Source organism: Anolis sagrei, chromosome 1, assembly GCF_037176765.1.
Source record: "Anolis sagrei isolate rAnoSag1 chromosome 1, rAnoSag1.mat, whole genome shotgun sequence".
NCBI lineage: Eukaryota > Metazoa > Chordata > Lepidosauria > Squamata > Dactyloidae > Anolis > Anolis sagrei.
Window position 1 is genome coordinate 47,475,239 of NC_090021.1, and position 22,793 is coordinate 47,498,031.

A 22,793-nucleotide genomic window follows, 5' to 3' on the forward strand; every position below is an offset into this window, starting at 1 on the left:
TATAAAATAGGTATCAAAATCAAACATTTACTGGTAAATCACCATTCTTAGGCTGATTATCCTTTTTAAGAAGTACACCTGAAGCATTTTCTGCAGTCAACTGTAAATCATACATTTTGTTACCAACAGATTTGTGTAAATGGCTGGCATCCAGAAACCTTTTACTGTTGCGGAATTTTGTGACCCTCAGAAATGAGCTATAAGGGCCCCATTTGGAGTCAGGACCCACCATCTAAGAAGCAGTGGTCTATGCCAAGGGTTGGGTATTTACCCTTTAGTGTGCTTCAATTTCTCAACTGCAGTTATTCCAAGGATGCTCCATTTCTCTTTACCATACTGTTGACTCTCCTCCTGAAACATCCATGAGGAAGTGGTAATGACAATGCTCTGTTTAGTGATGTGTGTTCCATGAACGTCTTCCTTTTGAATGCAGTGCAAAGGAATGACTTAACCATTATGCATTCACAGTATCTCTCTTTCTCTCTCACACACATACACACACACACATTTTCTATCTGCATCCATTTCCATGTATCTTTCAAAAATCTCCAAACTGCTACTAAAACTGTCTTACATAGCAGGGAAATCCATCCCAGTGGAAGGGACATTCACTCCTGAAAGAGTTACCATGGGGAAAATGTGTCTCCCCTGAAGCTTTATCACCAATCCTTGTTTCCACAGCAAGCCTTTTTTTTTTCAAAATCCAATTCTCATGGGAACAGTGAGGTGAAATCTTTTGAGCAGGGGCACCGACAGTAAAACAAACACCACAGGGGGGTTATCCCTTCCCTGTGCTATCCAAAGTGTATGTTTATGTGTATATGTATATGTATGTAAGGCTGGATTCACATTAAAAATGTTCCTGTCCTGATTTACATACAAATTCAACTTAAGAACAAATCTATCTTGTTCATAACTTAGGGGCTGCCTGTATATGTTCCATAGGAGTGGTGAAACATTCTCCTTTTTCTTAACTAACTATAGACATATATTATGCACAGCTTTTATTTTATTTTATTTTTTGTTGAATTTATACTCTGACTTTTTTCCTGAGATATAGGATCCAGGATCCTCCCATAACCCTCAAGTTAAATGTGGCCTGGCTCCCACTTCTACTTAGATCCCAAAACTTCTCCATAGAAGCACAGGGCTACTAGGATGAGGAGAAAATATGGCTACCTCTTGGTTTAGAAATTATTATGTAAATACGGTCTCATCTCAGTCTTTTTTTTTCTTTTTTTGGTATTAGAAAATAATAATTGCCTTAAAAAAAACCAAAAAAACACCATAATATCGCTGATAGATCGAGAAGAATTACATGCTCAAGCTCTGGAAATCTGTCAAAATAGGACCATTTAGTACTTGGCTATGTATGTAACCTCTGTAAGTTATTCTCTCTGTCTTCTCGTGTTATATTTCAGAACACCTCTTTGTCAGAATTGTTGGTGGATGGGAAGGAGCCATGACACATGGTTACCCCAATAAATCCCAATCAGTAATATCACATGTGATACAATGAAAGTGGAAGATTAGATGATTAATGACCATGGCAGCCTGATCCAGAGGAACATAATGTTGATTAATTTACAGACTCAGAGAATCACTTACTATAATTATTTCTTCATCCATTTTCTCTTTGGCTAATAAGATGTTCGTGCTTAATGTTATTAGGGTATGCACTCAGAGAACAAGACACTAGGATTTTACTTTACTTTGTCATCTGGCCACACAGAGTAAAGAAACTTGGGTGGCAGGAAGGTTTACTCTCCAGGTCCCCCGAGATTATACAGCAACATGCCAGACCACAAACAAAGTAAATCTGATTTTGACTCTGTTCAAGATTTGACTGGCCCCATGATTATTTGTGATCATTAATTTCCCTAGAGTTGTGTTTCCAGTCTTTTTAAACTTTTTAATGTATTTATAATGCCAACTCTATTGCCCTGATTAAACTGCAATGGTGTTGATTACATTCTGCCTCCTTAAATCCCTCCCCTCCATTTTATTTCTTTAACTTTTGATTAGCTGTTCTATGAGTGCTTAAATAGATGTTTTCTTAGGAAAGGCAAGGAAGGGACTCTTGTCAATATAGCTCTGAATACCCAGTGCTGAGGAACATGAGTGAGATAATGTTCTTGACCTTTTATCAGCCTTGTAGGCTTCCAGTTGGTAACTGAAAAACCATTTTGGATGGAGGAGGGTGGTCTAGATAGGTGCTAGGTCTAGTCCAGTAGGATTAGCCTCCACATCTTACAGTATATTGTGAGTTGCTGACTTCTCTGCTCAACTAATTCTGGGCCTCTGCTTTAGGATCGGGACCAGAATGAAGCACCTAACCATGAGATGCATGAATAATTAAGTCCAGAGCCTGGAAAAAATATATTTGGGGGGAACTACAACTCCCAGAACTAAAACTTATTGTGAATAGACCCATTTAATCCGTGATAACTTGGTAGGTCAACCCTTATGTAAATATCACTTATATAATGGATTTTCTTTAATTGGAATTCACAAGAACTTTTAAGTGTTATACTTTCCCAGTTAGCATAGTCCGAAGTGGCCAATGACCATGTTGGCTAGGGTATTCTAGGAGGTGTAAGTAAAAGCTCTGGCTCATACATATGTTATTAAGTTGCTGGGGTACATCCTTGCTGACAAAGAACTTCATCACATGGAGTTTTTTACCCATCCTAGGATGCTGCTAAGATACAGCAGGAACTTAGCCCACTGGAGCCCATCACATGATACAGGGCTACTTCTGGTGGGGCTCCGTCCTGGCTCTGTGCATGCTGCATCTCAACAGGATGCTAAGAGGTAGCCCTGAAAATATAACCACCCGTGTTCTCATGGACTAAGTTGGGGACATCTTGGGACCAAGCCAGGGACAGATGGAAAATGGCTTAAGGACCTCCATGTGATGAAGTCCCTAGTCAAGCAGTAAGTCAAATTTAGCAGTATAGCAAACCATGTAGAGGGATGTCGTGTCCAAATTATGTTTCATCCCCCTCACCAGATCAGTAAAGCATGGAATAGGTTTAGTTCCCAAACTGACATGGGTGGTCTGAATGCTGACAAGGCTGACCATTTGTTCAGTGCCACATCCTCTGTTTGTTGTCCAGTTTGACAGCATGGATTTTGTTCATGCCAAGGGTAGTTCAATCCATTTATGATGTGAATAACTCCTTTAAGCATGCAATGTCAAGGGATTGCTGATTATAACTTGTTTTTATCCAGGGGTGTTATGAAAACTTGTTGTTGTTTTCAAATAGATGACCTTCAGACTTTCCTTTTTTATAACTGGTTTCTTTCGATGAACTGAGATGCTAATTTGTCCTTTTATTGCTGATGACTGTTGGCTGTAGTAACCCTTGGCTCCATTTAAGAAGTATTTTTGGAATTACCAAGCCTTGTGTCCCAGCCCTTAGTGCCATTCTCTGCTGCAAGACTATGTGTTTCTTCATCAGAGTTACAAGAACTGGGGACAAGCTATCTCATTCATGTAACTCTTTGGAATATGCTTCTGCTGTCTCCCTTCTGCTCCTGCTGCTTTAACCTGGAGGCAAAGCAGATCAAATCGACCACAGATATATGTTATTACAAGTCTTGGATCTGCTGAGTAGATGTTCTTCTTCTTCAGCTCCAGATGCCGAACAGTCCCCAGCAGTCAGTCTCCCAAACGGTGGCTAATTTGGATTAGGATGCTAATTAGAAATGAATGGACCGCGTAGAGAGCACTTAGTCAGGGTTAATTAGCAGTTAAGTGGCTGGCCAACCTTCCTTTTGGCTGCTGCTCTCACTCATAGGATCTTTCCAGCAAGCTGAGCCTCCATGAAGCCCTTCCTGCCCTCACACTCGCCTGAACTTCACCAGGGACAACCCTTCAGCCCTGGTCACTGAGCGGCTGTAATCTCATATTTCAAGAGCAGTCAGTAGTGTCTAGAGATGAGCACAGGCAAATCTACAACAAAACTGTACAATCTGCAGGCATTAAAATCAACTCCATTCCATCTTTAAGAAAAGATGAAATTGCATCTATCCTGTTCCTTTTTAAAGTGCCATAAAATTACTGAAAAAGAAAGAAAAATTCTGTATTCTGAGAGGTCTCCTCTCACACTTTTAATGTGATCCAGACAGTCTTTGCAGGCTGAACCTGAGTTCTTTTTCTTCATTTCATTCCAAGGCTGGATCCTTCAAATATTTCCATGCCTTTCACTGTGCCACTTAAATCACATCTGGGTAGTGTGGGGGCCTAATTTCAAAAGTTCGCTGCAAGTTATCAGCTCAGAAGTCTACAAGAGTGCCCTTTTCTTTCATGAGTCATCACAATGTAAGAGGGAGACAAGGGGGGAAAGCTAGAACTGAGTGCCAGGAGAGGAAAGGGGACTGATCTGCCTTTGACTCTGGCCCCGTCAACCATAGCTTCAGTCCCACCTTCTATCCATATGTAGTGCTCAAAATATTGTGTGTATTTGCGTGCATTCAAATCCCTGGTGGCACAATGGGTTAAATCCTTGTGCTGGCAGGACTACTGACTAACAGGTCAGTGGTTCAAATCCGGTGAGAGCAGGTTGAGCTCCCTCTGTCAGCTCCAGCTCCCCATGCAGGGACATGAGAGAAGCCTTCTACAAGGATAATAAAACAGCAAAACATCTGAGCATTCCCTGGGCAACTTCATTGCAGGCAGCCAATTCTCTCACACCAGAAGCGACTTGAAGTTTCTGAAATCGCTCCTGCCATGAATAAAAACCCTGTTGACTCACTGAAAACCCATATTGGTTGGGGGAGAGCCAGTATTAATGAAATTCATTACCCCAATCTGAAATTCCCACCATTTTGAACATTAAAATATTTTTATATAACTGTTGTTTTTTTTTTGAGATCATACTGATTGTCAGTAAAAAAAAAACACTGTATTTTTGGCATATAAGACTACTTTTTAACTCAGAAAAATCTTCTCAAAAGTGGAGAATTGTCTTATATCTCGGGCGCCATCTTATAGGGCGGGTGCTGAAACTTCCAAGCCAGACTGGAGAATCTGCGGTCACTGCATATGGTGAGGGGAGCTCAAAAACAGCCATGGCTGCATCCCCGCCATATACGGCAACCGTATGAAAGCAGCAAAGGCAACACTGTACAAGTATGGTAGAAGAAAATCCATTCACCAGAATTCATGGAAAGAAGTGACTTAACGCGGTCCCGATGACGAGGTGAGAGGACACCTCACTGGGAAGGCATAAGTGTAGGGCAGAGCTGCAGGGGTCTGGGATGCCCGGAGTATGGAAAAAAGAGATAGAATGGTGCTGTGCCCAGAAAAACACGCCTCTTTCACCTGCCTGGCCCGCCCTTGTATTCTATTACTATATCTCCTTCTCTGCCTCTCCGATCTTGCTCCTGAAAGCAGCAGTGAAGCAGCACAGGTGCGGATGTGTGAGATCTGAGAGGCAGAGAAGGGGGTACGGTAATAGGAAAATTACCATATTGACATCAAATCTGATGTTTTTTACATTTTTATTTGGTGTGCGTGGGAAGAGAGGTAGTCTTATACAACGAGTATATCCCAAACTCTATATTTTAACTGGAAAAGTTGTAGGTCATCTTATACGCTCAGTCATCTTATATGCCAGAAAATATGGTAATACTACTATAATAGCCAATTTATAATGATAGTGAGTAAAACAGTATAACAACATTACATATTTGTAGAGAATAAAATAAGAAACAGAATTACAGTAAAGGAGGTTAACAACCCAACAGTAGCTGTTTTGGCTATTAAAGGTGTGAGACTTCATTTGTCTGCTTCTGAAAGCATCACTTTTGCCCTTTAGTATTTGATGGATTCTACAGCAGCGTCTCCATTCAAACTTATGGTATAGGTGTGTGAAACTTATGGTACAGGTGTGTTAGTAATTTGTTTTGGAGATTTGGATGGCCCCCACTTTGATACATAAGGGGTTTTTTTTGGGGGGGGGGGGTCCTGTTCTGAATCTCCAAAGCTTCATAATTGCTTCATTAAGATTTGTTCTATTAGCAGCAATGGGGAAAATTTAGAGGCTTGTTTCTCTGTCATTTTTATGACTATTAGGATGAAACTGGCACACTTGTAGCACACATTTATGACATTTAAACCTGCCATGTTTCAGAACATTTTGGTCATCCACTGATTTTTAGGATTTTAAATTTTTTTTACAAATATTTTTTTCTAAAAGAAACCACAAGTTATCTCCTTGAATTTCTTTACAATGAGACAACATAAGCAGGGCATCAATCCTGCAAAGTTTCAGAAAGATTTATTCATCTACTGATTTTCAGGAATTTTCAAAAGTTTTTTTCAAGTAAAAAGTTATTTTTTTAAAAACTGCAAGAGATATCCCCTTCAATGGTAGCACAGTGAGACAACATGAGCAGTGCAGCAAGCCTGCCAAGTTTCAGAATAATCAGTCTGTCCACTGATTTTTCTGATTTTTATCCATTTAAGCACATGTGATTAACCTACACTGGTACTTTAACATGGGCGGCCTCATTCTTCTGGCATGAGCAGAATTCTGGGAAATGTAGTTTTGGGTGGGGGCTTTTGATTACTCTGCTACAGAGGTCCTTGCCTTCCCAAACTACATTTCCCAGAATTGAGGGTTCAATAATTTCAACAGATGAAAGTTATAGACTAGAAGAAGGGACAGAAAGAAACAGAATTCTCAAAAAACTACTATAAGTTTAAGTTTTAAGAAACACACAGAAACAGAACGGACCTCCAAAGGACACATATTTATCTCTCTCCTGCAAAAACCACAGACACAAAGACACAGCCACTGAGGGGAATAGACCAGCTTTGCAGAAAGCCACGTGATTTGGGTTTCTTCTTCTGATTAGCTGACAAGGGGGGGGGGGGGGGGACAGCATACAGCTTCCCACCCCTTTCCCCCAGCCCCCCTCCCACCCCAGACAATTACTTGTTATAGAGTGTTACATGGGGGGGGGGGCTCCGAAACAACAAATCTTTACGAATTGCTCTGAAAGTTTTGGAGGCTGCTGTTTCAATTAATAAATGTTTCAAAGGAGTCCTTTCCGATTAGTAATTTGAATCATTAAATGGAGCTGTGGAGCATTGCACATCCCTATTAAGGTACAGAGTCTAATCTTGGAAACTAAGTAGGATAAGCCCTGGATGGGAGACCACCAATGCTGTCTTTCAGAAGGAAGGAATGGCAAGCTACTTCTGATTATTCCTTGTATAAGAAAAGCTTATGAAATTCATGGGGTCACCATATGTTGGCGGCCAACTTGAAGACACATGCACATGCAGAGTATATTTTCCCATAACTATCATAATTGCTAATAATTGGCCACACTGGCTGGGATTTATGAGAAGTGCAATACAAACACCTGGACGGCATCAAGTAGGTCATCTCTGAATTAGAACATGACAAGCAACATGCATAGATGTAGCTTTCCATTTTCCAGTTTTTCATAAAATAAATATGCATTTGAATAATATTTGGTCCATGGCAGGCAGTAGTGTTTGTATCTGTATTTCATTAGTTATCTGGTGGAAATTAAAAGGCTTTTAAAAATGAATTCTGCATATTGCCTTGTTTAATTGGACAAATCAAAATAATAGATGTATTTATCATATTTTAACGTTGTATCTGTACATTAGCAAGGATGTTGTAATAGGTATATAGATTTAACCTTCCATTAATATCTGTGCCTTCTTCCTGATCATTACGTTTTGATGAGGCATACTTTTTGTCCTTATGAATTAGTTCAGGTTGTGTATTCCTGATCCAAAAAGCCTTAGACCAAAAGTGTTTTGAATTTTGGATGTTTTTCAGATTTTGAAGTATTTGCATGTACTCTGTGAGATATCATGGAGATGGGACCCAGGTCACAAATAAATGAATAACATCGTTCATTTCTTTTTCACATATACCTTATATATGATGGTAACTTTATACACAATATTTTCAATAATTTTGAGTATGAAACAAAGTTTGCATACATTAAGCCATCAGAAGGCAAAGGTGTCACTGTCTTGGCCAACCATGTGGGTTTTGGAATATTTTGGATTTCAGGATAAGATATACTCAATCTGTATTATTATCTTGTTGCAAAAGTAGAACCATGACAAGGTGGTGGTTATTTTCCTGCCTTCCTCATTGGACATTTTCGTAATAATGACTGAATAACCCTCGCTTCCGGCCTACAGGTAATACCTGCCACTTTGAGGATGAGAAGATATGTGGCTATACACAAGACACGATTGACAACTTTGACTGGATTCGGCAGAGCAGCTTAACCCATGATCCCAAACGCTCAGCCAACACAGGCCCAACAATGGACTTCAGTGGGACACCGGAAGGTATGAAAGCTTTCTTACATTCAGTGTTGCAAAAAAAAAAAATCTGTATTTTTGCAACACTGATTCCTTGTCAGCAAGATTTGCAGTGAGCATAGGGATAAGGAGTGGGAAGAGAAAGTCCATGACAGTCCTTAAATATTTACCGCTCTTTGATGAAGCAAGGACTACACCAATCAGGTTCCTGCCTGTGATGGCATGCTCAAGCCTTTGGGGAAAAAAAACTATAGTGTCTAGCTTTACTTGGGGGCTATCTGTATGCCTTCTGTTGAGATTGAGACCCTTTACACACAGAGGCACTTTAGGGAAAGTGAAAAGATAACAAAATGAGTTCACTGGGAAAAAAAGTTGAATAAAGGGTTAACTCCACCGGGACTATTTTAAGGTAACTTTAAATAGTACATTAAAAAAAGAGCCTTTGCTGGCTGCAGTCAACTTTCTGGAGTCTTCTGCCTTTGGTGCAAAGTGATGGTTTACAAGCTGTTGCTTATAAACTGTCTCAATCTTCTTTCTTGTGAAGCTTAAGCTGGTCAAAAGCTTCTGTTGTTTCTGGGACTGCTGGTATAAGAATACTGCTGAATGCAGATAGTAAGTATGCCTGATTGGATTGCTTGGACCTAGGGTTACCAGGCAATTCCCAAACCTCTATTCACTGAAACTCTGCTGCAGAAAAAGGGAGGAGTCCAGCAAGAAAGCTCTGTACAGGCAAATAGAATAGACCAACTAAGGCTGGCCTCTGGGGGGGGGGGGGGGTTATGCTCCACACAAAAACTAATACAAAGGAAGGAATCTACACTATTGGGAAAACCTATAAACAGGAGGGACTAAAGCAAAGGAGAGGAAAAGGCAGAGCCAAGATTTCACACTGCCCATGTTGTCCTGTTCCCCCGCTTTGCTTTTTTTTTTTACTTATTCTGAATCCATTCCAGTCAGATTTCTATCTTCCAACCAGTATCTAGTTCCTCATGTTCTTCATAGAAACTGGAATATATCTGTATTTTTAGATCCAGACATTGTACTGTTTCACCCATCTCTCTCATGGCTGACAACCTGAGCTTATTTTTGTGTTATTTATTTATATATATCTTTTTTTCCTCTACCAAAGGAGGCTCAAAGTGGCCAACAATAAAAACCATAACAATGTGTGAGCTTATTGTGTAGAAATCTCTACATGGTGCACACTGCTCTGAAGATTTACAGAAGACAGTGAGAGGTTTTGCCTTTAGGTTTTATAAAGGCATCTCTAAGACCAATTTGGCTTTCAGTATCGCCTTGGGAACTGGGGATAAGGTAGATTAGTTTTCTACACACACTTATTCACCCCTGCTCTGTTCTGGGGCATGGGGGAGTAGGCAGTTAATTTGCATGTTTCTTATTCACATTAAATACCCAATTAAAATTCCCACTGCTTTGTTTAGGGGAATCAGGAGAGCATTAGTCCTTGTTACTGGGTAATTGTCTGCTGCCAAACGTCCTTGTTCTGTTGATGCTTACTTTCAGGTCACAGAGGAGAGAAGCAGTTATAAGTCTGTTTAAACACCCAGAAATGGCAAGGATGGGTTTTCAGACAAGAAGACCACTGAAAATTCTAACTCACTGTCCTAGGAAATCTTGGAATCCATTCAGCCTTACAGAAGAGATGTGCTGTACTATTTACTTAATTTGAGGAGCTAGCCAACTTATTTCTTTGCAACCCCAGAGGCCATCCATTGTCCTATACACACAATGTTTTAGGTAGCAGTAGATCAGAGGTGGAAAAATGTTGGCCCATAAGGTGTTTTGGATCTTATAATCCCATAGCATTGACTATGTTGGAAGACAATAATTATACTGGGGAATCTGTCCTTACAGTTGTCCCCATTCCACAACCACCAAGAAACACCAGGACATCCAAAAATGTAATTTGAAAACTTCTTCAGGATGCTTTAGCTGTGAATGACTGCACTGGCAGGGAATTGGACAGAAAGATGATATGTTCTCTTTGAATGCAAAGGGAGTGGAGGGATGGCAAAGGGATGGCAAAGCTGGCCCAAAATAAGTGCTTTTCTATGTAGAGCTATTGGCAATTAAGAACATGGGACTCCAATATACCTTGTTTAAACCTTTCTTTTTCTAAATTTGTTTCCAAACACACCTGTTTCATTCTGTAACAAAAGAAAAAATAATTTTTTCAGTCTTCTCCGCACTCTATAAGAATATGAAATGTGAATAATATTCAATGCCTGAGGCAACATTTAAACTAAAACTGTTAAAATGCAATCTCTTCAAAACATACCTTAAAATCCATAGAACAAAGATTAAAACAGTATAATAATAAAATGTAAATTTACATGTTTTGTGCAAAATATTTTGATACTTGAACATAAGTGTGAAGTTTTTGTGTAGGAGCCCATACAGGAAAACTACATGTGGTTTTTCTGCTCAGGAATTAATGTAATCATACAAATTACATGAAGTTATAAAATGTGCATCAGACACCGTTTGAATAAATACATGCATTCCTGCACACAAAAACACATAGAGGTTTTATTGTATGTGTTTTTGGTGTAAAAAAACAATATTGTTCCTTTGGAACCAGCTTATTCAGCACAACATACACATCTTCTACTCAACAACATGTGTGCCTTATTTCAAAACTATATATACAGTAATTTGCACAAATGGGTTTCACGCAATGTTACTTCATGTAACATTGCAGTGTTACAAATGAAATGTAACAGTGTCTACACCCCCCCCTCCCCCGCAAAGGTCTGTGTTTAGGACAAGTTAGTTGCAAGGCTTTGAAACATCCTAAATGCAGGCCTAGAGCTCTGTAATTTCTCCATCCTATTGACAGGAAGAGAGTGACATTTCCTTACTTTTGTTTCTTTGCTCTTCAGGCTACTACATGTTCATTGAAGCCTCTGCACCCCGGGTGAAGGATGACAAAGCTAGATTAATCAGCCCCATGTACAACATGACTGCCAGATTCTGTGTCTCCTTCTATTACCACATGTATGGGAAACACATTGGTGAGTGGACTCAAAGGACAGCTCTGTCTGGGTTAGGGAAATAACACTCCTGAGACTTGCCAGAGCTGCTTCTACTGCATATTACATAGACAGATTATTCTCTAGAGTGGAGTGTATCAGATGTTTTCTGCAAGTCATTGATTTGTCAGTTTTGGGGCCATCTACTTCCAGGTACTGATTTTGACAAAATAAGGTATTTCACTTTGCTATTTGGAAAGCAACACAACAGTCAGATCCTGAAATGGAAATATTCCTTTCTCCTAGATCAGTGGTTTTCAACCTGTGGGCCCCCAGGTGTTTTGTCCTACAACTTCCAGAAATCCCAGCCAATTTACCAGCTGTTAGGATTTCTGGGAGCTGAAGGCCAAAACATCTGGGGACCCACAGGTTGAGAACCACTGTCCTAGATTGTGTCTGAATAGCTATTTCTTCCACCTCCAACACCAACATAGGCTTCCATAGTCAGATCCTCTATTTCACAACTGAAATTGTAAACTGGAAGGTGGCCTAAAAGAAGGCAAAATCCCTTGAGATGTGATTTAGGACTGAAATATCAGCCTACTCTGGCCTCCTAGGTGGGATGTGAAGCTAGGATAAGCCTTGAAAACAGGAAGGCAAGCAGACAATAAGCAATAACTTTGGCCAGAGGATTCACCAATCCCCAATATGTGCTTTCAGTCCGACTTACTGCACTGGTTGAGAGAATTTATTCCAAGCATCAGTATTTTATAGGACTTCAGTGTTATATAGACAAGACAAAACTATGCACAAGCAGCATCTAATCCATATATGGTCATTCTTATCTAAGCTCTATGTAACCAGCACCAAATGTATCCACATATTGTTTGCTGTTTACAAGGATGTTCTCAGAGTCTGGCACTGTAGCCATAGCATCTGATGGGATGACCCTGGGCATATAATATTGCAGATATACCATTTATAGCACGACACAAATTAGAGAGAACACATTGAAAACTATCCATGACTGGTATTACAGTTTATTCGAGTTACATGGGATTAATAATGGAGTATCAAAATTATGCCGGAGGGAATTGGAACATTAGGAGATTTTAATCTGGATAGACTGTATAATAGCACATAAAGTTTGCTTTAGAGAGGCGTTACTGCTTCTAGCCTTATTTGAAGACAAAATAAGGTCAGAAGACAAAATAAAATTTGTTTAAAAAATCTACCAAAGACTTTTTAGTATTTCTGATATCCGTTATAAGGATGGAGATAGTAAAAGCATGGAAAAAGCTTCAAAAATTATGTATACAGAATTAGATAAACAGAATATGAACCACAGCTCAACCTGGATAAATAACATAGAAGATAAGATTAGAGAGAGGAGAAATGAGGGAACATGTTTGAGGCTATATGGAAACCATTCATTAGCTATATGTGCCAGCGTAAGAGCAAATCTTAATCATCATCAGATCAAGTAAGATTTTAGTTAAATGACCAGGGTAAGATATGACTATTATGAAAAAGAGTAGATACTAGAGAATAATTTACTAGCTAAAGGACTAGTAAGGAAGTAGTCTATAAATGTCTCACTTTGGGAAAGAAAGGAAAGTGGATGGGACAGGATAATACAGGATTTTAAATTGTGATAAAAATAAATTAAAAGTATGTTAAAAGGATGCTCTTAGGGTCTGGCACTGCAGCCATAACATCTGATAGGGTGGCCCTGGGCACATAATGTTGCAGTTATAGCATTTCTAGCATAGCACTAATGGCAGAGCTCAGCAAAACATACCAGGTCACTGGTGAGATGTCAGCTATGGTCAAAATGAAGTTAATTAGGCCAATTCCAGAGCCTATTTAAATTTGTAATTCTTATTTTACGCCAACAGTGATGTCCCACATGTGAGCAGGATCGGCCAACTTTGTAGGTTGCCTTTAGCTTTTAAGCCTTTAAAAGTGCTCCTCCACATTTTCAGATACACGTAGAGATGTTTTATCACTATGAGTACTAGAAACTTTATTTTTATTTAAAATCTTTAACTGAGGTGCCTGGTGTACAAGACTGTGGTGACTATTTGTTTCAGTGCCATAGTCATGCCCATGAACAATCAGTTCTTGTTTTCCTTTGACCCTCATCTAGGCTCACCTATTTTTTCTCTTACTTTCTATTTTCTAGGAGAGTACAGGGAATACCCTTTTATTTATTCCTCTTTTATTGAGGTATTACAATATGACCTGGGTGGTAATTGTTTTGTGAGAATATCTTTGGGGTCTGATTTGAAAGTGCCTAGAGGGAATGTTGAACAAGAGGCAGTAGAGACATCATTACAGGGTGTATCTGATTGCTATTTTGATTTTAAAGCAGGTAAACAAGACCCAAGAAAGTGGCAAAATAATGTGCAAAAATAATGTACTAAAAGCAAAGTCATTCTGAAGGACATCTGTCTCTCTCCCTTTCTCTTTCTCTTTCTCTTTCTCTCTCTCTCTCTCTCACTCTCTCTTTCACTTCACCTCCTGCCTCTGACTGCTGGGATGAAGCTGTAGCATTCGCTGAATGCCACAGAAGTGCCTAATGAGTTTCCATATTCAGTCAAGGAGCAATTGCTAATTTGTCACCTCTTGATTATAATTTCATTAATTTGAATAATAAATGCACTCTTTCTCAAGCCCACTAAGTTATTAATCACCTGCTGGACTGGAGCCTGACTGAGAAATCAGAACCCAGTCAGGAATGAGCCTGCCTATTGGTAAACAGGAATGGTAAACAGACTTAAATTAACATCTCGCTCAATCTGAATACAACATATTTCATTAGCCAGGAACCTGGAACCAATTTTTTGTACCTCTTTTCTCAGCGGAGGAAAGAGAAGAATAGATGTATTGAATTTTTCAGAAAACTCTAGATAATTATTCCAGCACAAGCTGCTTTCCTGTGACTATAAAGCATTTTTGTTACCACTGAAACATCTGATGTGCTCTTCAATGCTTCAGTGACTGACATGGACATTTTGTCTGGCCTCAGGGATTGTGTCACCATTTCAATTTATATTCAAGTATCAAGAATGCCTTCTAGGTTCCTCTAAGACAGAGGTTCCTCTAAGACAGAGGTTCCCAACCTGTGGTCTGTGGACCATCAGTGGTCCCCAAGAACTAAAATATGACCTCACCATTACTACACTGTTGCAACGAAAGTGACTGATCTCATGAAACCCTCTTATACTGCCAAGGCAATGGGGATATTGGGAGGGGAGAGGTTAACTATCCATGAAAGGCACAAAAAGCCTCCTAACAGCTGCTTCACCTCCTCCTCCTCCTCCCTCCCCCTGAGAGGAGCCTTTCCATGTGGTGCCTGGAAGCAGGGGCACCTTTGTGTCTGTTTTTAGGCCTGTTCCTGGAGTTATTTGGGGTGCTGATTCAGAAAATTGTATTGGATAGACCACATCAGCATCTTGGAAATGACTTTTTTTCTCCCCCTAGCTAGTCAGTATTAAATGCTGAAGGTGTGGTGACCTTGGAACAGTGAAGAATTGACAGGACATTGCACTTTGGTCTCAGTTACTTAAACTAAACAAAAATGTAATTCTAGTGCCATCAATTTATGCACCTATTCCCTCTTATATTCATAGGAACATTTAGGACCTCTTTAGATCATTGTAAGCCACCTTGAGTCCCCCTGTCAGGGTAGAGAAGGGTGGAGTACAAGTATGGCAAATAATAAATAACTAACTAAATAAATAAATAGATCATGCTTTATTCTCCACTGAAACTTTAGAGAGATTTTCCATTCCTGTCTTCCTTCTAGCAGATAATTTGTGTGTGTTGACTGCACTAAAATCTACTCAGAAAAGATCCCCTCAACTCTGCGATTGGATATTAATGAATCCATCCCAAAATCTTCCATCATTTCCTCTCCTTCTTCTTCCTTTCCTCTCCTTATTATATATTTTAAGGCTTACTATAGTGCACAAGTCTATTTCTAACCCACCTTGCTTCTACCTAGTTTGAGAGGGTATCTGTTCTTTATCTATATTATTGTTTTGAATAGGCCACAATGCCCTATGAATGGAGTGAGACTGCACAAGCACATGATTGCTTGCCTTGAGCACTTCCTAGCTTGCATTTGTTTGACTATTGCCTGAAGTGATAAGTGGGAATGATTTGTGAAAGCAGTTCCAGATGCTCAAGTAATGGCTCCAAGTATCATAAGATAAATGTAGTCTGTGCTAACACTTGTTATAAAATTATTATATCTTCGTATACTCCATTATCTTGACCCAGTAAATATAGTTCAATGCCATAAGTATGAGGCAGGCTACATCTTAAGGTCTGCTCTTCTTATCTCTTTTCTTCAGGCAGCTGGCTGATACTTCATCAAAAGTCACTTGCTCTACAAATTGTTTTCTTGTTGCAGATTATCTGTCTTTAGAAACCTAGGAAACTTCTTGGTTTTTGAGTTTAAAACTATTTATTTTTTCACAGGGGATGATATAAATTCTAAAGTTAGACATAATCAAGTGACCTGTCCTCTCGCTTAGGTGATTCAGGGCACACTTTGAAACTGGGAGACCCAAGGCGAATGTCTACCAGAAAGTAGTTTGTTAATCTTGTTCCTGGCTCCCCAAAGGAGCTTCTAGTCCACTTAAACATGCAGCTTGTTTGTATTTTCCTCTTACTTGCCCAAGTTCAAACTGAAAATGTGCTTCCTTTCCTGGCCCCTCTCCAAAAGATCTCTGATCCCCCCTTAGCAAGTCATTACCTGCTCAGAAAAAAAACTTAAGCATTATTTATAGATGAGGAAATGTTATCTAATCACCATTAGCAATACATCATTTTAAATAAAATATAACTGCATCTTCCATGCAATAGCTGGAGATGTCAGGAAAAGGTATGATGCTCACAAAATTGTGTTTTTTGTCCTCAAATCTTTATGATACTGGGGATCATCCTGGTTCAACAGCTCCCTCTTGATAGTCTTTTAAAAAGCTAGTAACACACAAGCTAGATAATGTTACCTTTGGGTGAATTTGTAGTTCACCCACTAAATTCAAAATGGTGCACAGCAATGACTCCTCATCCTGGAGAGACATGATTAGTGAGGTGCCATATCCAGGGTCCGGTGCTATTCAACAATTTTATAAATAATTTACATGGTGGAATAGAGGGCATGATTATCAAGTTTGCAGATGATACCAAATTAGGAAAGGTAACTAATACTCCAGAGGATAGGATCAGAATTCCAACAGACCTTGAGAGATTAAAGAGCTGGGCCAAAACTAACAAACTGAATTTGAACTGGGGAAAATATAAATAAAGTATAAATAATATACTTTATTTATATTCCGTGCTATCTCCCTGAGGGGACTCAGAGTGAATTACAGAACACATATATGGCAAACATTCAGTGCTGCTATGCAAGAAACAGACAGACAGCATATAGAAAGAGGCAAGGTTTCCCCCTTTTCCATCTCTGGCATGTGGAGGTTGTGCTCAACTCTGGCCATGAGAAGGTGCTGTTATTCCATTTTCCATGCCAAGGAATCTGTTGTCCATGGATACCTTCCTGATTGAATTGCCAGCATGTCTTCATGGACACCTTTTACCTCTCCCCCAAAGCAGTATCTATTGATCTACTCACATTACTGTTTTCAAACTGCTAGATAAGCAGAAGCCAGGGCTGAGGATGGGAGCTCACCTCAGGGCTGAGGATGGGAGCTTTGAACTGCCAACCTTCTGGTCAGCAAGATTTTCTGCAGCTGGTGGTTTTAACCCGCTTTGTTATCACATAGTTACTACACTTAGTCAAGAAAAATGAAATGAAATGAATTGAAATGCAGAAAAATAGGATGGGTGACACCTGGCTTGACAGCATTACCTGTCAGAACGTATCTCACCTTACGAACCATCCAGGAATTTAAGATTGGCTAGGGAGGCCCTGGTCTTGATCCTATCTTCCTTGCAGGCATGCTTGACGGGGACGAGAGACAGGGCCTTCTCAGTTTTGGCCCCTCAGCTGTGAAACTCCATTCCCAGGGATATTAGATTGCCCCCCCCCCTCCTAACCTTTCAGAGAAGAGTAAAAACCTGGCTCTTTGAGCAAGTCTTCAGAAACACGGTGTAATTGGACAAACATAGTATGATGGAATAATGAACACAGAATGGCTTAGACAATGTAAATGGATAAGGAGTTGAACTGGTAGATATGATTATTATAGTTTTAAGTGGTTTTATATGGATTTTTACTTTGTGATTTAACTGTTTTTAATTGATATGTATGTATATATGCTGTGGCATTTAATTGTTGCCAATCTGTATGCCATCCTGAGTCGCCTTCGGGCTGAAAAGGGCAGGATAAAAATGCAGTAAATAAATAAATAGAACAAATCTAGGAGTCTTAGTAGAACACAAGTCAAACATGAGTTAACAGTGTGAAGCAGGAGCTTAAAAAGCCAATGCAGTTTTAGACTGCATCAGTACAAGGGAAGCATTTCAATTGAGGGTAGTCATAGTCCTTCTCAATTCTGCTTTGGTTAGACTTCGACTGAAATATTGTGTCCAGTGACAGACACCACAGTTCAAAAAGGATATTGACAATCTGGAACATGTCCAGAGGAGAGTGACCAAAATGGGAAAAGGTTTGAAAGTCAAGGTCCATGAAGAGCAGCTTAGGGAGCTTTTTAGCCTGGAGAGAGAAGGTTAAGAGGTGGCATGATAGTCATGTTTAAATATCTTCAAGTATGTCATATTGAAGATGAGCCAACTTGTATTCTGTTGCTCCAGAAACTTGAAAAGAGCAATGGATTCAAACTAGAGAAAAAGAGATTCGATCTAAACATAGGAAGAATTTCATGAGGATAGGAGCTGTTCAACAGTGCAATTCTCTGCCTTGGGATGCAGTGGAGTCTTTTTTTTCTTTTGAAGTTTCTTAACAGGCTGAATGGCCATCTGTCAGAAGTACTTTATGTTTTCCTGCATGACAAGAGTTTGGACTGCATGGCTCTTGTGATCTTTTCAAACTCCGTGTTTCTATGATCAGTAGATCCTTCAATCTCCTGTTTCTCAAGTTCCTAAACAACACCAGTCCCATCCAAATATATGATAAAACAAACGTTTGTTTGTAGTGCAGACCAGGGGAAACTGGATTGCCGTAACCAATAGACTTACTTTGGCAAGTCCAGTTATACTGTGGGAAAAGGCTACCTACAATCTGACATGTATTTATTTTTTAAATAACCATTTTATTATCTTTTTTCTTGCCTATTCTTTGCTGAATGATTCAGAAAGCTAGTTTTCTCTCTACAATTTGATTATAAAATATCCACAGCCATCCAGGCAAATCTTCCCTGAGAGAGTTCTCAGACACTGCTCGTTTATAATAGATATGACGAAAGAGAGAAACAGAATACAAATGGAGCGTTGTAGCCAGAGTATAAAATATTCAGTAACTAACAGAGTAGGGTGATGTTGAATATCTCTCAGTTGAGCAGACAGCTGGGTGTAGAGGAGTTCTCAGGAGGCCATTCCCATTCCTTTTAATTTATTTGGCTGTTCCTCATACACATACAAGCGCAAAGTTTTCTTTTGCATGTGTTTCCCCTCTGCAGTGTCTTCTTCTGTTTCTATTGCCATCTTTGAATTAGGCTTTCCCTTTTGATGATCTACAGAAGGCTTGAAATACCAGGAAATGGAGGTGGGGTATTCTGGGGGCCCCAAAGTCTGCATTGTAGATAGCAACTAATTGTCTCGAGAAGCAGAAGAAATAGTATAATAAGCTGAAGCTAGCCAACTTCAGAAGGCCACTTCAACTTCAACGGTTGTTACTTAGATGATAATATTATGTTATTGTAGAAATGTATGTACACAAAAGTGACATATTTCCCAAACTTTCAGTTACTAACTTCCTATCTGTTCCTGAGCTGGGAACAATCAATGTGTTGCTTTTAACTTTTACAATTCCGTTTGACATATAAGAGTGACAGTGTCTTTTATTGAGCAGGAAAATCCTGCCACAGGTTGAGAACAGCAGCAAAGAACTGGAAGACAGAGTAGTGTGTATGTGCAAGCTCACTTTCCCCCAGTACCTCCTACTTGCAAATGTACTGTCCCATGTTGGAATAAAGTACCCTTGTCAGTCTAACACCATTTGCTTATGGAGAATAGTGACGGCTCATCCTTCCACTCAATTCATTCTTCACTCCATGTAGCAAAGTATATCACGCCAAACCTGAATATCTGGATATCTAAGACTTGGTCCCATAGCAAGGTTTTAACTTTTTTTATGAAGGCCAGGAGGGAGGGCACTGCTCTAATTTCGCTGGAGAGGGAGTTCCATAGCTGAGGAGTCACCACTGAGAAGGCCCTGTCTCTCATCCACACCAGTCACACCTGTGAGGGAGGCGGGACCAAGAGCAGGGCCTTCCCGGACAATCTTAATCTCTGAGATGGTTCATAAAGTGAGATACATTAGACAGGTAAGCTGGGCCAAAGCCATTTAGGGCTTTATAGGCTAAAGCCAGGACTTTGAATTGTCCTCAGTAGCAGACTGGCAGCCAGTGGAGCTGGCATAACAGGGAGGTTGTTTGCTCCCTGTACCCCACTCCGGTAGCAGTCTGGCTGCCACTCAAATATTCCTTCCCTTTAAAACCCTATGAAATTTGTGCGGTCACCACAGTCGACTTTGAAAGTCCACACACACAAAAGAGACACTTAGTTCTGGCACAAGCCTAACAATTCATTAAATTATCTGAAGTCTTGATATGCAGGAGAAACATCCTTTCTGTCATGGAACTTCACTTTTATAATGACATTCCACTTACTGTGCATGCAGATTACAATTCACTAAATAATAATAAGTAGCGAAGGATTCTGTGTTTGCCTGAGTTTTTATTTTTATTGATTTATGTTGCTGATAAAAACAACTTATTCTTTTGTTGGCTTGTCATATCATTATTGATTTCTCTTAATGTTTTATTTTACTATTGTATTAATCTTTGAAAAAATGAAAGATTGGGTACATATTCTAAAAATTAAGTTAGTAAATACACTAGGCTAACAAGAAAGGAAATGGATGGAAAAGGCAGGGAGGTGAACAATAATCATGGGATGGGATAGAAAGTGGAAAGGTTAGGTTATTGCAGAGACTTATCCAATCTGCTCCTATAGAAGACTTGGAGTTTCACCTTTGATTACGTAAAACAGACTTAATTCACGTAGCCTCTCATACAGTTATGCCGTTTTATCAGAATAGAATGGGAGGGAAAGGTCAGAAATATTAATCATATAATTGGTCTACCAGAAATGGCTGCATACGGGGACCATATGACTATTTTATTTTCTTTTATTGGTTTCTTGTGCTTTGAAATTATATACTTCATAGCTCTTTTAAGTACTCTAATGAAAGCAGGGTCTTGACCTGAATTCTATGGTACTCTCAACTAGAATAATCATATTGAAGAGATGGCATTTACATATGTGATGCCTTGCCATTCATCATGCATAAGATCCTGTGAGCTGAACTGGATAATGTGCATTTTTGGGAGAGACATGGTTCATACTATTCTAAAAACTGTACCAGCAGCTGTGTCAGAATTGGAATAGCCAATGATGAATAATATCATGAATGTAATGCTTTAGTCCTGGGCTTTTCCTTTATACCCCAATTAGGTTTTCCTTCATTATTTTGAGAATTTTGCATAATGTGATTGGGAAGTGACAGCAACTAGAGTAATGACTTGTGCAACACACACCTCATTGCAATGGAGAATTCTGTTTGTATGCTTTCATTTGTATTGATCTGGTGATTACAACCAGGTGTCACTAGACTTAAGTTAGAATTTAAAACTGGGTTCTAGTGATATACTTCATCACTAGATCCCTATGCTTCTGCCTGTATCAATCATCCTTCCTATTTTCTTGTGCCCTCAGTTCCCCCTAAAATCTGCTACAGATTGCTTGGAGACCGTCTGTAATTTTAGCACCAAGAATGGGAGAGGAAAAAGAAGTATCAGTTCCACTGGAGCTGTATATTGGGTTGCTGTGAGCTTTCCAGGTTGTATGACCATATTCCAGAAGCATTCTCTCCTGATCTTTCACCCTCAGAGGTCTCTCCTGACCTCTGAGGATGCCTCCATAGATGTGGGTGAAACATCAGAAGAGAATGCTTCTAGAACATGGCCGTGCAGCCTGGAAAACTCATGGCAACCCAGTGATTCTGGCCATGAAAGCTTTTTACAACACATTGAATTATGTATTGTTGGAGCATGGCTGTTACCTGCAGCCTAAGGTTGTGTGAATCAAAGGAAGTCGAAAGATTGTGAACAAGTATATCAACTTTTCTTAATGTTCTTTAATACAGATTATAAAAGATGATGAAATCATTGACAAAGGATTACATATTTTGAATCGTTAAATGTACAACTGAATAGTATTGGTAGTGGCAATAATAATAGTAATGATAATAACTATAAAAATGAAAGTAGAGATTCTAAATATACATTTATATAGTGTGTTCCTATACTACTTTTACTTAAGTTTCATTGAAAGGAACAGAGAGAGGAGAACATCTGAAAGCTATTTGTATGTCCTGAGGGCTAGGCTAATCATTGGTGACAATCAAAATTCTTGCCCTTTCAAAGTCCCATGACCGTAATCTTTTGAATTAGTTTAATGGGTATTGAGACCATTAAAACATGAAATCATAAGTCAACGAACAATGTATCACTACAGGAGAGATACAATCACTGTTTCATAATGCTTAAAATTATAAAACACAAGCCTGTGGTGCTGTTCTTTTGCAAATAACCTCATATATCCTGTAACGTTGCTTCTTAGAAATACTTCTGTTTTCTTTACATTGTAAGCCTGCAGGCAAGGTTTGTTCTTTTTAGCATAATTATAGTATAGTGCTGAGTCCTTGAGGCACTTTTAAATAATAAATATTATTATTAGCTGTTCCAGAAAGTCCTATGCAGTAGATTCAGAAGTTCAGCTATTATTTTTTTGAAGAGCTGAAAAACACTAGGCTAGAATATCATAGTGTAATACAGCATAGCACAGAATGTGCACAAGAGAATAAGCTCTATTTCTGTAAAATAAACCCATGGGAAGAAGATATTCCGGCCCCTGATCCTATTGCCTCTATATTTTCTTTCCAGATGTAAAGAGCAACAGTATGGAATGGAGAATGTCCTTTAGGTGTATATGCCCTCCACAAAAAAAATCATGAACTCATACACACACATAAACACACTGTATCATAGACATGCATGTAACACACAGAGGTGGCCCTAGGTAATTTTCAACAGTAAGCAAACAGTATTTTGGTGCCTCCCCCCAACCAATCATTGATATATACTTTCTGTTCGTCGTGGGAGTTCTGTGTGCCATATTTGGTTCAATTCCATCATTGGTGGAGTTCAGAATGCTCTTTGATTGTAGGTGAACTATACATCCCAGTAACTACACTT

At 39.3% G+C, this 22,793-nt stretch overlaps 1 protein-coding gene across 2 annotated transcripts in view; it reads left to right on the top strand.

Annotated features, from left to right (window-relative positions):
• The window catches only part of MDGA1 (MAM domain containing glycosylphosphatidylinositol anchor 1), a 339,276-nt gene that overhangs the window by 275,894 nt on the left and 40,589 nt on the right, over positions 1-22,793 (top strand). For both annotated transcript variants that reach the window (XM_067464241.1, XM_060754078.2), the window contains exons 13-14: positions 8,204-8,356; positions 11,233-11,364. In XM_067464241.1, coding sequence (XP_067320342.1) covers positions 8,204-8,356; positions 11,233-11,364 — 285 coding nt within the window. The remainder of the gene's footprint in view (positions 1-8,203; positions 8,357-11,232; positions 11,365-22,793) is intronic.